At 56.6% G+C, this 13,143-nt stretch overlaps 4 protein-coding genes across 4 annotated transcripts in view; 3 read left to right on the top strand and 1 right to left on the bottom strand.

The window, feature by feature from the left end:
* Positions 1-209: 209 nt before the first annotated feature.
* On the top strand, positions 210-3,862 carry pde4 (3'5'-cyclic nucleotide phosphodiesterase). Its single transcript, XM_002951780.1, has 5 exons — positions 210-545; positions 1,181-1,360; positions 2,260-2,478; positions 3,139-3,312; positions 3,676-3,862. Exons 1-5 carry the CDS (start codon positions 360-362, stop codon positions 3,835-3,837), a joined length of 921 nt encoding a protein of 306 aa, XP_002951826.1. The 5' UTR covers positions 210-359; the 3' UTR covers positions 3,838-3,862.
* Positions 3,863-6,021: 2,159 nt separating this feature from the next.
* Positions 6,022-6,198, bottom strand: VOLCADRAFT_61695 (uncharacterized protein; the record flags this gene model as incomplete). Its single annotated transcript, XM_002951685.1, has 1 exon — positions 6,022-6,198. One exon carries the CDS (start codon positions 6,196-6,198, stop codon positions 6,022-6,024), a length of 177 nt encoding a protein of 58 aa, XP_002951731.1.
* A 322-nt stretch (positions 6,199-6,520) lies between these two features.
* On the top strand, positions 6,521-8,390 carry VOLCADRAFT_105238 (uncharacterized protein). Its single transcript, XM_002951779.1, has 3 exons — positions 6,521-6,817; positions 6,920-7,135; positions 7,761-8,390. The coding sequence occupies exons 1-3, from the start codon at positions 6,707-6,709 to the stop codon at positions 7,857-7,859; spliced, it is 426 nt and encodes a 141-aa protein (XP_002951825.1). The 5' UTR covers positions 6,521-6,706; the 3' UTR covers positions 7,860-8,390.
* A 635-nt stretch (positions 8,391-9,025) lies between these two features.
* VOLCADRAFT_81612 (uncharacterized protein) overlaps positions 9,026-13,143 on the top strand; it is a gene marked incomplete at its 5' end in the record, with an annotated part of 9,548 nt that continues 5,430 nt past the window's right edge. Inside the window, 8 exons of the mRNA XM_002951778.1 lie at positions 9,026-9,157; positions 9,249-9,331; positions 9,415-9,491; positions 9,903-9,994; positions 10,897-11,034; positions 11,937-12,076; positions 12,354-12,528; positions 12,807-13,019. Of these exons, the coding sequence (XP_002951824.1) occupies positions 9,026-9,157; positions 9,249-9,331; positions 9,415-9,491; positions 9,903-9,994; positions 10,897-11,034; positions 11,937-12,076; positions 12,354-12,528; positions 12,807-13,019 (1,050 nt within the window). The remainder of the gene's footprint in view (positions 9,158-9,248; positions 9,332-9,414; positions 9,492-9,902; positions 9,995-10,896; positions 11,035-11,936; positions 12,077-12,353; positions 12,529-12,806; positions 13,020-13,143) is intronic.

Raw genomic sequence — 13,143 nt, 5'->3', positions numbered from 1 at the left:
ACATTGGCATCGGGCAATAGGCGGGTTATCCGGAGACAAGCACTCGACGTAGGCCATCATGTGAATGTATCGCGCATTCCGGTTCCGCCGAAGGGATCGTCTGTGCTGCAGCGTACGTGTACGAAGTAGTGTCGGTTTCGCCTCCGAGTCGGACGCAGAGGTTCATGGGGGAAAAGCCCTGACGCGTGCGTGCTGCGGGTCCAACCTCAACTTTTGCATGCCAGGTCCTGGACGTGCTTGCGAAAGTGGACGACTGGCAGTTCGATGCGTTCAAATTGAACGAGGTCAGCGGCGGGCGGCCGTTGTCGCTGCTGTCGTATGCGCTGTTGAAGCGCTGTGAAGTGGCGGACAAGTTCGAAATGGACGATCATCGGCTCGTCAAGTTCCTGATGCGGATTGAGGACGGGTACCCGAACAACCCGTACCACAACCGCATCCATGCAGCGGACGTGTTACAGAGCTTACATGTGTTGGTCGTGCGGGGCGGCCTCATCGGCCATGGGTACTGCGACGAGGTGTCGCTCACGTCTTGCTACCTCTCGGCGGTGAGGGGGGCCACAAGAGGACACCGGCGTCCTGACTCGGGGAGCTGGGGATAGGGAGGGTTAGAGGAGAAGAGACGGCCGGCTTGAACAGGGCTGGAAGTGGGAGGGAAGGGCTGCACATCGTAGTATCGTGGCTGGGACGCTGGGTGACGGCGTTGTGTAGGGGACGGAAAGCCGGGTGGGCACCTATTGGGGTGGGTGGGGCGTTGATGGGGGTCCTCTCGCGCATGGCGTAGGCTGAGCAGCCGCTTACGGACAACTGGAGGATGGGTGTAGCGAGACGGTCATGTCACTGCACGGGAATGCTGCGGACGTTTCACGGAGCGTAGCACATCAGCTCAGCAGCACCGGATGGCCGAACAGCAGGAGCGCAAAGCACCCGACCGGACCTGAGGTCACGCGCTTGTTCCCGTGCTGGCGCGTGGGATGAAGCGCATCAGCGGCATGTAGGTCCCCGCGAGAGCAAATTACAAACGCATGCAGAGGCCTGCGCGCTCACATGCACACCAAAAAATTACTCACTTTGCATGTGGGTGTGCGGACGGCCACCTTTTTGGGCCCCCCCCCAACGGCACGAAGATAACTAACTACGTGTCACATGGTTACGCCTGATCCGTTGCCCCATTGAGCAACAGATTATCCACGACTTCGAGCACAAGGGGGTTAACAACGATTATCTTATTCGCGTCTCGGATGGTCTCGCGGTGCTGTACAATGACCGATCGCCCATGGAAAATCACCATCTGGCGGCGTCCTTTCAGCTCATGAACTCGGACGAGTACAACTTCTTGCGCAAGATGCCCAACAAGCTCCGGGTATGTAGTGGTTCTGCATATGGGATGGGTTTTGGGGGCGACAACGGGTGAGGGCGAGGGAAGGGTTTGATTGATCCGGTGAGGGCATTCATTGGACCTGGGTTGCCTTGGTACGGGGTGTGTGGAGTATGTGTGTGATTTTTCGGGTTCAAAGCTTGCAATGAAAAATCGGGATGTTTATCGACCTGTAGGGTCCTTCGGTACACGTAGTAAAATATTTGAAACTTGGGGGAGGTTGGGTCCGCAAAGGGGGGAAGGCAAATCGCCGCACTACTCGCCGTGTGCCACGAATGGCGAATGAAGGGAAGAGGAATGTCTTGTTCGTAAGCCTTGAAACCAAATTGTATATGCTCGAAGTGGGATTAGTCTAGGAAAAGGAACACCGCCTTGAAACGAGGTTGGGAAAGCCTTTGCACGGAGTTCGGGCCTAGCCGTGGTGTCGTCCGGGGGCTTACACGCGAATTGGTCGGGGAGCGCGGGGTGTGGTGGTCCCTGGACCGACAGTCGGCCCGCTGCATGAACGGTGTCCCTTCCCATGAACCTCCTCCGTGCGTTGTGAACAAACCTATTCCTCCCTGTTTGCCTGAAACGGGTCCAGTGCGCAGCGCCAACCGACAAGCACCGCCAACAGTCACGGGGGTCCAAAATCTCCGCTCCGTGCCTTTTGAATCTCCGCGTGACCGTATGAACCGCATGTGCACCAACCAGCCTTCCTCTCCCGCCTCCACGCAATCGCTTTTACTCCTCTGGCATAGGGCGTTATTCGCGTTACCTCCAATCCCTGCTTTGTGCATCCAAGCTTGCAGTCAAGAATGCACTCCAGCGTCGTGCTGCACATGCCTCGCGTCATTTTCCCCGACGTGTTTTCCTCATTTTGCCTATGGTTTATCGTACGACAGGAGACCCTTCGCAAGCAGATTATCGAGATGGTGCTAGCCACGGACATGAAGCAGCACTTCGCCATCCACAGCATGTTCCAGGCGAAGATGCAGCTGAATGGGTCGGTGCCGAGCGGTGGAAACGGGTCGGGCGGAAAGTCGATGCGCACGTCGCCGCACCCTACAAGTCAGGACGGGCACAAAGTAATCGATGAGGACCAGCGAAGCCTCGTGCTACAGGTGCGTCTGGGGTGCGTGCTGCTTGGGGGGTTGACAAGGGCGCAGGGGTTGATTGTGGGACAGAGCTGGGTAGCGTGGGAAGGCTTGTAGGCCCAGGTAGGGCGGTCCAGAGGGGGGTTCCAGGGCGGCAGTATAGCAGAGTGTGCGCGGGACTGGGCCAGGGCCGTATTCATGTTGTGGCTGTGGGAGTAGAGTTTTTGCGGGTCTGTGGGGGGAATGCGCGTAGGCTGTTGGGGGTTTTCGGGTTACTTCCAACCTGAGTGTAACAAACGGGAGCCATGGGGACTTCGAGTGCAAGGACCGTTGGATTATAGTGAGCCATCCATATAGTAGGCAATAAGGCTGGCTAGAATATCGGGTTTTATCAAAGCTGGGGCGGACATGCATATACACCCATCGCCGTGAGGGGTTGGAGCCCTGCGGCTGACCAGCGGGCAGGCCGGCTCGTGAGCGTGAGTGGCACGCCCGGGCGTTAAGGGTACGAAGGAAAGGAATTGCGTCGTCCATGACGTATGCGCGTATGTATGGTTGAGACGAATAAAGAAGACGCGCGCAGAGTACGTAGGCCAGGAATTTGCAGTCTGGGCCCTGCCGCAACCCACCCTACCGTGCGACTCGCGTTGCACACACACACACGCGCGCTCGCACGCTGATGTGCAGGTGGCGCTCAAATGCGCTGATCTGGGGCATCTGGCCAGTCCCCGTGTCGTGCACAAGAAGTGGGTGCAGTACTTGGAGGAGGAGTTCTTCCGGCAGGGCGACCGGGAAAAGCAAAACGGCTTGACAGTGTCACCCCTCATGGACAGGGAAAAGAACGGCATTACGAAGTCGCAGGTACGGGTGCGCGGGGTGAAGGTACTCGAAATATAGGGTACGGCAAGGGAGGGCCGTTTTTGGTGGTTTGAGAGGGTCAGCGTACGGGATAAAAGGACCCAGGGTTTTGCTAGGTGGGCATGTCCACTTAGGAAGAAGCCGGCAAGGCGGCTGCCCTATCCAAGCGCGCCTTGAAAGGCCAGAGCGCGGCACCGTCCAGGTGGCGGCGCTTTGGTCTTGAATCTACGTGGTGTGTGGCACGGTGATAATTCTGCAAGATGGGTCATGTTGTAATTCCTCTTGCTTTTTTCTGCCGAATATGGGACCCCTAATAAGCAACCGCTGCTGCTACTCCTGTGCTGTTATGTCTGCTTTTTGTGATAGGTCGGCTTCTTCGATATCGTGGCACTGCCACTGTTCCAGAGCTTCGCCCAGGCGTTCCAGGATGCCACTCCTATGCTGGATGCGGTCAAGGACAATTACGCCATGTGGCGCGAGGAGGCGGCTGTGTACGCCAACGCGAACAGCGCCCGCAGCAGCAAATGATGTGGCCCCTGATGTTGTATTTTGCGTGGTTTACCTGATAACGAGACTATGCCGTCTGGCCCAAAAGCAATCTCACGTGTTGTGCGGTGCTCTCCTTCCCTTCCCATATGCCCCATCCCCACCCGGGGCCATCCGGGGCTCTACCAATGCGTGCGGCGACGCGGGGCCTGCAAATTGCATGCACGGCGCAACCCATTCGACAGCGACGCGCAGCCCTTGAGGATTCCCCCCGGGTTGAACGTACGCAAGCCATCATTGCCTGGGGGAGGGTGTGTGGTAGGCATGAAAACCCCCGGCTCGTTTTGCGGCAGGCTGGCGAGCACTAGTGGCTGGTGCGGATGCGCATGAGGGCTGCAGCCGCACAGCCAGCCCTTACCGGCGGTTACGTAGCGTCGGGGCGGCGCGATAGAGCGGCGTGTGCATGTGTGTGCATGATGATTGGCTGCGGTGACATCTCTTACAGTTGTGCGTGCAAAGGTGTCTTGTGTGTTTTCTCTTTTGTGTCGGCGTATGCGTGCTTTGTCCCTTGTCCTGTCAGCGGCTCCCTTGTGAATGTATGGAACGAATTCTGGATAGACGGAAGGAAGCGTGATTGCGGCGAGGTTGGGTGATCAGACTCTTGATTGAAAGTTATGGTGTGGTGTGGCCTTCAAGCTGCTGCGGCGTGTGTGCAAGTGTTCGCTGTATAACTCACGACTGAAGCAACCCGCTGCTACCTCTGCATTAGTGGTGTGCGACGGCTTGCCCGCCCAATGGATTAGGGCAAGACGCATCGAGGAGTAATTCTGTTGACACTGACAGGCGTTGTGGGCGCATACCGCACGGTGTTTCGTTGGCTGTTGGTGGTATGAGGAAAGGTTTGGGCGCTGATGACCTGGTGCCGGTAGCGGTGGTCCCTTCTCGTTTGCGAGCCATGTGACGTGGCTGTATGCAGTGGGGGGGGGGAGGCCGCTCTGCAAAACGGGGTTTAACGGACGGACGCCGGGAGTGCTCGCTGTGGAGTTCAGTTGGTATGCTTGGTCTGACTCTTGCGCACCTTGGCCGGGTACAGCTACGAGTGAGATTACAAAGCTCGCAACGACACAGGGGGTTTAATGACGCGCCCGTCTCGCGTCGAGGGGGAGCCGGGTTTACGTTCAGAGGCTGGGTCAAAAGGCCCCCACGCGATGTTTTCGGTGGTTGCTATGCTAGAGCACCGCATGCATAATGTTTCGCGGGGGGCTGTGCGATGCGGCGTTGAGTTGACCGGTGCGCAGGGGAAATGCCGTTAACCCGCTGGTACTCGCGCCGTCTCCGTCACTGGCCCGCAGGTAATGGCCACGTGCCCTAGTAACCACCACATATGTGCGCCCTGGGAAACAACAATGACATGCGATGCGTACATGGCTGTCCCGTGAACGCAACGAGCGTGTGCGTGCGTTGCCTTGCTGTATGTGATGTATTTTTTCTGTCTGTACAGGAGTGGAGACAGAAAGACATAGCGCAACGATTTGGGTTGGTACTTCTTAAGCGTATTCCGCACATATGAGCGTGTGCCCTCGGAGTTCAGCCTCGTGAGGAGCGCTGCAGCGTTCCCAAACTGCGGTAGGCTTTCCGTTCTGCGAGACGGGTGGGGTCACCTCTTCAGACAGTGCGCTCATCACAGCAAGCCTGAAACTTAATATGGAAAACTGTAGTGTGGCTGGCTTGCTTTCGTGACGGTTGTTGCGTTGACGATGCATGGACGTGCCTTGGGGAATGCGGTTCACACCGAGTCGCCGGCAAAGGAACTGAGGCACGATGTGGTTTGTTGCATTTCGTCACTATCGAGAAGGCTTGAGTGTAGCCGTTGCCCGTCCGGCTGCAGTGTCCGGTGTTGTTTTACGTGCGGTAACGACACCGCACTAGCGGTTGATTACGGTCTACCTTGCAACCAAGGACGGCCCCCCCCCGCCTGCATCTCTACCCGTGCCACCTTGTCCCTGTACTACACAAGTACAGCGTAACCGCGACACCCCTCCGAATATCGAGGCAACAAAGCAGACACATAATAGCCAATCATCTAGTGTTCCCTATTTAGCAGCCCAGTATTGCCGAACAGGACCAAATATTGCTTCAACCCGGGGCGCCACGCCGCCGCCGCGTCGCTGTCGTCGGTCCCAGCTCCGCCGGTGGACCCAGCTCCTCGATGGCGCCCCACAATCGTTATCGCGCTTCAAACTGCACCACCTTGTTCGTCCGCTTCTTGTATAGAATGCGATAACCGCACTCTCGACATTGTATGATGTCTCCCGGCTTAAGGCTAATCTCAGAGCCGCATTGCCCGCAGATGTAAGGAACTCCGGTTGTCACAGTTGCTGGCGTAGCGCCGTAACCGCTCATCGTGCTAAGGGCTTGGGCCGAAGCCCGCCAGCCGGCGGCTTGCAGGTGGCAGATGGGATGGAAACTCTAGGCACAAGGGAGCTGCAGATGACGGGTTCTACTCTTTAATAAAGGAGAACAGGCTTGCCTATTTGCCAGAATTAAGGGATAAACTAGCTAGGAACGCACAACATAAGTAATAGTACCTTTTGGAACATTCCGCTGACTTGAGACACTTGAAATTCTCCTAAAACGGCCCAGCCAAGCCGTCGAGAGGCCGTACAGTCCTGAACTCAATCGCCCTTTCCAGGCTTTTTACCAAGAACCCTTATTCACGCTTAAGCTAAGTTTTGAAAGAAAGCATCATACCTCAATCAGGCTTTAGGATTCGACAAGTTGTCCCTTTGGCGCTTTACCTGCCGGAACCCGCAGCGGAGGCCATCCTTGGCTGCAGCACACTAGAAGACCTTTCATCTGAACTACCTCTAGCTTGCAGAGAGTCCAGGGCTTGAAACGAAAAGGCCGACCCATGAGCGCCGGACCTAGAGAGCAGGAACTCTTGTCAGAGTTCCAAAACAAACGGGAGCGGATCCAAATCACATGGGGAAAAATAACGGAGCTGGCGGCGGAGGTGACGGAGGTGCGCCCCTACTTTGGACCCTCAAGACACTGCCAAAGACTTAGGGACATACTGAGCCCTTCCCCCCTTCCACCTATGCGCCATACATCGCAACCGCTACAGCATAAGCTCGTGTTGGAGGCGCTGGAGAAGGTGGACAAGGACAGGAAATGCTTCAGGCTGGTGGGCGACATGCTAGTGGAGCGCACGGTTAAGGAGACCATGCCTGCCGTGGCAAAGAACAAGGAGAACCTGGAGGCCACAATAAACACATTGAAGCAGCAGCTCGACGCACAGAAAAAGGACCTGAACGAGTTTCAGACCAAGCACAAAATTCGGGTACAGCGGGGAAAGCGCCGCTGTGTGGTGGCCGGGGCCGTAACCTGCCTGACTACCTCCCTGGCTAGTGCAACGTTTGCGTCTTTAAGTACATGGGGTGCAAAGATGTACATATGTATGTGCTCATCATCGCGCTATCGCCTATACCGGGCCCGAGCTATCAATGTCAAGCCTTGGTCTTGGAGCTGGAAGCGTTGTAGCCAAAGATTGGGTTCACGTGTGTAAGAGCACGGGATGAGAGGACTAGTGTTACCACGAAGAGAAGCGCTTTCAGCTTGATTACCACGCCAAGCGTGTCGTGGGCAGGCCATGTAGTGCAGGTTCTCAAGCCAAAAACGGCGTTTTCCTTGGATATCGGGTCGGTGGCAAAATGGCTTCCGCGGCTGTATTTGTGACCATCCCTTGGCGCAAAGACAGGCCAGTGGAACCTGTCGGATGTGTGGTGTATGATCTTGCATGGGACAAACAAAGGAAAGTTGCTTCATTCCGCGCCACACGCAAACCCGTTGTGTCCTCCTTTCTTTCTCCCCTTCCCAGCATCCCTCTTGCCAGGTAGATACAAAAAGTAATTATTTTCGCCTGGGAGTTTTCTGGTTGCAACAATGCTCGTCCTGTTGCCGTGCAGATTCGAACGGAGAGCGAAGTGGCTGCCGAGGAGGCGGCCAAGCCCAAGGAGGGCAGCAAGCCGGGCGCGGCGCAGGGTGTCTTGGTCTCCAAGTCGTAGGGTGCCATGCTGCATCGGTTGGTCACGCGGTTTCGGGGCAGCCAGCAGCTCGACAACGCCCCGGTAACAGTATCCCAAAAGTGACAACGCTGCTCCGCTCTCCGGGATGTTCTGAGCGTGGTGAAGTTGAGAAGCATGTCAGGATGAACGGGCCACTTAACAGACCATCCAGGCAGGTGGCTGGCAGATGTTAAGGCCTGACTTCTGCTCCCGGAGTGTCCGGGTTCAAATCCGCCTGCCGACCTCTCGGGTGTTGAGGGGAGATGAAATGGGAGGTGGCCCCCCATCTTGTGGACGGTGTAGGACGTGATAAGATCAACTTGCGAGCTGACCAGGAACTAAGTTGAGGCGCCGTTGATCCGCTAGATTTGGTTGGATGCTGGTGGTGAGTTGCCGAACCCAAAGAGTACACTCTGAAGTCGGATGGGGTGAATGGATTAGGGTGCCTCTCTAGCAGGGGAGAGCAGGGAATTGCCTCGGGAAGGAGGCCACTGGTGAAGCTTAACCACCCTGTAACAACAACAGAACAACAGACCATCCATGCTATAGACGAAGTATATTATAAAGTGAACCCGAGTCCACAGGGGGTTAGTTCCCAACATACCAGACATACCGAGGATTGCACGAATCTAATGTGCTCATGTGCCTCTTGGCTCGTCTGGGCCGTACAAGGTCGCGGTACTTGTAACCGAAACGCCAACACGTGTTTCCCTCTACCAGGCGCGAGAGGTGTAAACCATGATGGAAGCTCTAACTAAAGGTCGTCACGTGAGTATTAAGAAGGGTTGAAGTGGCAAGGCATTTGGCGGTTTTTGTCTTTTGGCAGTTGGCGTTCGTGACTTGTACTGACCGTACTGGTCAGGAACGTTTGTGGCCCACAACGGATTTCCCTCAAGGTGCGCACGATCATGATGACTGTTATTCCATGGACAGGGGATAATCTCTGCCACAATTATTTTCGAGACTGCATCCTTGACTGCCGTACCAAGTCTGAATTCTTCGCTGTGACATTTCGCAGAAGACCCTGTAACGTCTCTATAATTTGACCTAGATAAATTACTATTTGCTGAAGCGTTGTAAGCAAGGGCTATTACAGTTACATCTTGGACCTCTGGCGACATAAAATTAATTAAGGTTGTGCTGAAGGGCCGGCCCTGAGTGCTGCAATGGCTTATTTTCAGCAGCCTCAGCGGCCCATTGCGGACGGCCAATATACGCAAGTAATTTACACCCTTATAAAGGACCAAAAGTTCACCGAGGCGATATCCCATTTGCAATACCAGTTACAGGCAAGGGGTGTTCAGGAGCTATATATATTTGTCTATGGCATGGATGTTCTGTTAAGTGGCGCGTTCATCCTGACATGCTTCTCAACTTCACCACGCTCAGAACATCCCGGAGAGCAGAGCAGCGTTGTCGCTTTTGGGATACTGTTACTACTATACAGGTCAATATGATCTTGCCTCGCAGATGTAAGTTGCGGTGCGAAGGGGAACTTGTCCCTTGTGCGATGGCGCGTCTTTACGCATGTCTCCCCTTCTAACCTGGCCTCCAGGTACGAGCAGCTTGTTACGCTGTATCCAAACAATGAGGATTACAAACTCTACTACTCCCAAAGCTTGTATAAGGTGTGTCGCACGCAACCCTTCCCTTCCACCGCCGAACCCCCTGCTATGCTCGCTGCCGTCCATTTGCCCTCGGCGGTGGCTGAAAGCTGGTTTGCTGGTGCGCGTAGAGCACAGGACCATGATACTCGGTTGCAAGTCCACCCTACTTGAGCTGGACTGCATTGAAAACCCCATCTTGCTACCACTATCTCGTCTTGCCCCTCTGACCTCGACTTGTCATATTCCCGGTCATATGCCTGAAAAACATACTGATCAACTGATATGTCTTCGATGCCAGGCGGGCCAAACGTCTACAGCACAGGACCAAATCCCCGATTCTAAACTACCTGATACCACTACATCACCACGCCCTCGTTTCCCCCACCTTCCTCCCCACCGTCCTTGCTAAACTTGCCTCTTGATGGGCTCCAGGGAGGGATGTACACGGAGTCTAGCAAAGCAGCTGTCAAAGTGGAGGGCCACCAGAAGGCGGTCACGACGCTGCTCGTGGCGTGTGCATACGAGCAGGTAGGTACGGACTGCCACATTTTGTAGTCGCCTTTCCTGTCCCGTTCCACTATGTGAACGGGCTGGCTGCTTTTGCCGACGGTAGAATCAACCCTGTGTGGCGGGCCCGGCTTAACCTAACGCCCACTAAGGCGAGAAGAGGTCACTCATGTGCACCAGGTTTTGAGTGCCAGGCACTAGGCACAGGTTTCGCGGTTTTGTGCGAGGAAAGAGGGGGATGATGCGCATCTGGGTCAGCTATGTAGGCTTGGCAGCCGAACTGGGAGGTTGAGCTCGCTTGCGGAGGCTTATGACACCAGGGTTGTGACACCAGGGTAACGCTGCAGGGTGCAGGGTATGGTGGGTAGTGTTGGGTGATGTCTGTCGGGACATGTGGGCACTTGCATCCTGGAGGTTGGCCACTGTGAGCTAGTGGCCTATAATCCGTATAGCAGTGTCCGGCTGTTTGGCCACCCTGGGAACCCCACCGGCTCTGACCCGCTGACCCGCTATGCGCAACTCGGCCGGCAGCCGACAGGGTACTGTCCGCCGGTGTTGGATCCGCCTATGTCCCAGTTCCGGTGTCCTCCCTCTGGGAGTCATAGTGACTGCTGGGATGTCGGAGGGGAAGACCGACTGTCAAGACGCGTTGCGATGTCGTTGCGTGCTTGTGTGGGGAGTTTGTGTGTGCATGTATGGTCACGGTTGTTGCGGTGGGAAGGTGTGTCCATAGCGTCCTGCTCAGTATATGCACCCCCTACGACCTAGGTGGCGCCGGACCTAGCATTCCCTTCTGAAGCCCTCTGTTTGCACCGGGGCGTCAACGGTCCCCTGCTTTTCCCCGTGACCCCCGCTTTCCTCCTTCGGCCCCATTCCCTCCTAAACTCCCCTCTTTCGCCGCCGCTCTCCCCCTCCTCGCTCAGGATGACCTGACTGGCTGCCGACGTCAGCTCGACAAGTGTGTCCCTGATGACCCCGACACCATGGTCAACACGGGCTGCATCATGTTCAAGGAGGGCAAGTACGAGGCGGCCAGGCAGAAGTTCAATGATGCGGTGCAGGTGGGGGGGGGCATGGGGGGTCGCGGGGTTAGGGAAGTGCGGGTAGGGCTTTCGGGGCGAAGGGCGGGGCAGCAGCCAAGCCATCCTGTGAAGTCCCCGGGATGTGAGGAGCCCAGGTAGGCGGGTGTGGGGACTCGTGGGCTGGCCTGGGGAGGGGGCGATGTGGCGAATGGGTGGTTGGGTCCACTGGAAGGTAATTGTGGCGGTGTTGGATGGTCTGGAGGGTTGTTAGGCCCGGAAGAAAGTGTTGTAGTCATGGGTGATGATGGCGGAGAGGAGAAGGTAGGAAAGTGCATATGATGCTGGGCAAGGGCCGAACGCAGGTGCTCATGCAGAGGCGTTGTGGGTGTTGCCTGTGGGTGCCAATGGAGAGGGGGAGGGGGACTTGGTCGATTGCTCGAACAGCTAGGTGACCCCTGCTGCCCCAATCCTGGGGCGCAGTCGCGCAACACACAGACGCACACACAGAGATGCACACGCATTTGGGCGGCCGAGTGGGCATTACGGAGCACTTCTCTCCAATTCATCCCACTATCTGGGGGACCGACCATTGCTGCCATCTCCCACCCACCTGCTGCCGGGGCTCCAGATCCACCTCCGCCGGGTTCAAATACGACACTACGGCCATTACTACACGGGACATGCACACCGGGGCACCACCCACGCACATATGGCCTTCTTTCGTACTGTGCTATTACTACTTCTACTGTTACTACTGCTGTCAATGCTGCTACTACTACTACTATTACTACTACTAATGGGTGTCTGATCCTTTTTGCTCGTAAGGTGGAATTAGCGTTTCCGCCCACGCCCGCCCGAATCTTCAATACACGCGCACGTAGCTGCACCGCGGCACATCGACATCAACACCCACCCCCAACCACACCACACCTCCTTCATAGGCTCTTGGCTACCAGCCCGAGCTGCTGTACAACATCGCTCTGTGCCACTACAAGACTAAGCAGTTTGGCCCCGCACTGAAGCACCTGGCGGAGATCATTGAGAAGGCGGTGCGGGAGCATCCGGAGCTGAGCGTGGGCAGGTGCGCTTGTAGGGCCCCGTAGGGGGTTGTATGTATGTATGTATGTGTGTTGAGGTGTCCGTGTGTGCGTGTGTGTGCTAGTGGGGTGTCCGGAAAGCTAGGCAAGGCGGCCGCGGATCCACACACCGTTTCCCACACTGCCGTGTTTGGATCGGTTTCTAGATGTTACTGCTGCTTTCCACCCCGCCTGACACACCTCACGGCCACACGAACCCCACGCTGTCCACCCACGCGCCATCCTAACCCGCCGATTCTCCTCCTCCCAACTCCTCCGCAGCAATACGGACGGCATGGAGGTTCGCAGTGTGGGCAACAGCCAGACGCTGAAGGAGACTGCCCTTATTGAGGCCTTCAACCTGAAGGCCGCCATCGAGTACACCATGAAGAACGTGGATGCCGCCAAGGAGGCACTCACCGACATGCCACCCAGGGCAGAGGAGGAGCTGGACCCGGTGTGTGGGGTCAGGGGGTTAAGTCAGAGGATGGAGTGATAAACACCCGGTGAACAGGAGGATGGTTGGGGCGGTTGGGGTCGATGGAAGGGAACTCAGCCGCGGGAAATGTCTTGCGTTGGGTGGATTGTGGGCACCACACTGCCCATCCCGCGAGGCCATCCCTATCTTGCCGTTGCTCAGCAGTCCGCGGTTTTCCTTGGTCTGGGGTTTCGTTCCTCCTTCGCGTCTGTTTGTCGGGTTTTTGGTTATTCATCCCCTGACCCCTCTGGCCTCAGGTGACTCTCCACAACAGCGCCCTCATCAACATGGACACCGACCCCACCGGCGGGTTCAAAAAGCTCAACTTCTTGCTCCAGTCGCCGCCCTTCCCCCCGGAGACCTTCGCCAACCTCCTACTGCTGTACTGCAAACCTACACACGGCTTTTACGACCTGGCAGCAGACGTACTGGCGGAGAACCCGCAGTACGCCAGCAAGCTGCTGTCGCAGGTAATAGGGGGGTCAGCGGTGTGGGTTAGAGGGCGTGTCTAGCATGTATGTATATGCGGGGACGGCGGGGGTGGAGGTCCGGGGCCGGTGGGAGGTGAAGGGGGGCCAGTGGGGGGGGGGGGTT

This window comes from Volvox carteri, assembly GCF_000143455.1.
Source record: "Volvox carteri f. nagariensis unplaced genomic scaffold VOLCAscaffold_25, whole genome shotgun sequence".
In the NCBI taxonomy this organism is placed as follows: Eukaryota; Viridiplantae; Chlorophyta; class Chlorophyceae; order Chlamydomonadales; family Volvocaceae; genus Volvox; species Volvox carteri.
This window is presented reverse-complemented; position numbering and strand designations above follow the sequence as displayed.

Excerpts from the sequence above, each read along its gene's own strand:
- pde4 (XM_002951780.1), top strand. The coding sequence starts at position 360 with ATGGACGATCATCGGCTCGTCAAGTTCCTGATGCGGATTGAGGACGGG. Across the intron at positions 546-1,180 it reads CGTCTTGCTACCTCTCGGCG|ATTATCCACGACTTCGAGCA; the intron begins GTGAGGGGGGCC and ends ATTGAGCAACAG. Across the intron at positions 2,479-3,138 it reads AGCGAAGCCTCGTGCTACAG|GTGGCGCTCAAATGCGCTGA; the intron begins GTGCGTCTGGGG and ends GCTGATGTGCAG.
- VOLCADRAFT_105238 (XM_002951779.1), top strand. The coding sequence starts at position 6,707 with ATGAGCGCCGGACCTAGAGAGCAGGAACTCTTGTCAGAGTTCCAAAAC. Across the intron at positions 6,818-6,919 it reads TGGCGGCGGAGGTGACGGAG|CATAAGCTCGTGTTGGAGGC; the intron begins GTGCGCCCCTAC and ends CAACCGCTACAG. Across the intron at positions 7,136-7,760 it reads AGACCAAGCACAAAATTCGG|ATTCGAACGGAGAGCGAAGT; the intron begins GTACAGCGGGGA and ends GTTGCCGTGCAG.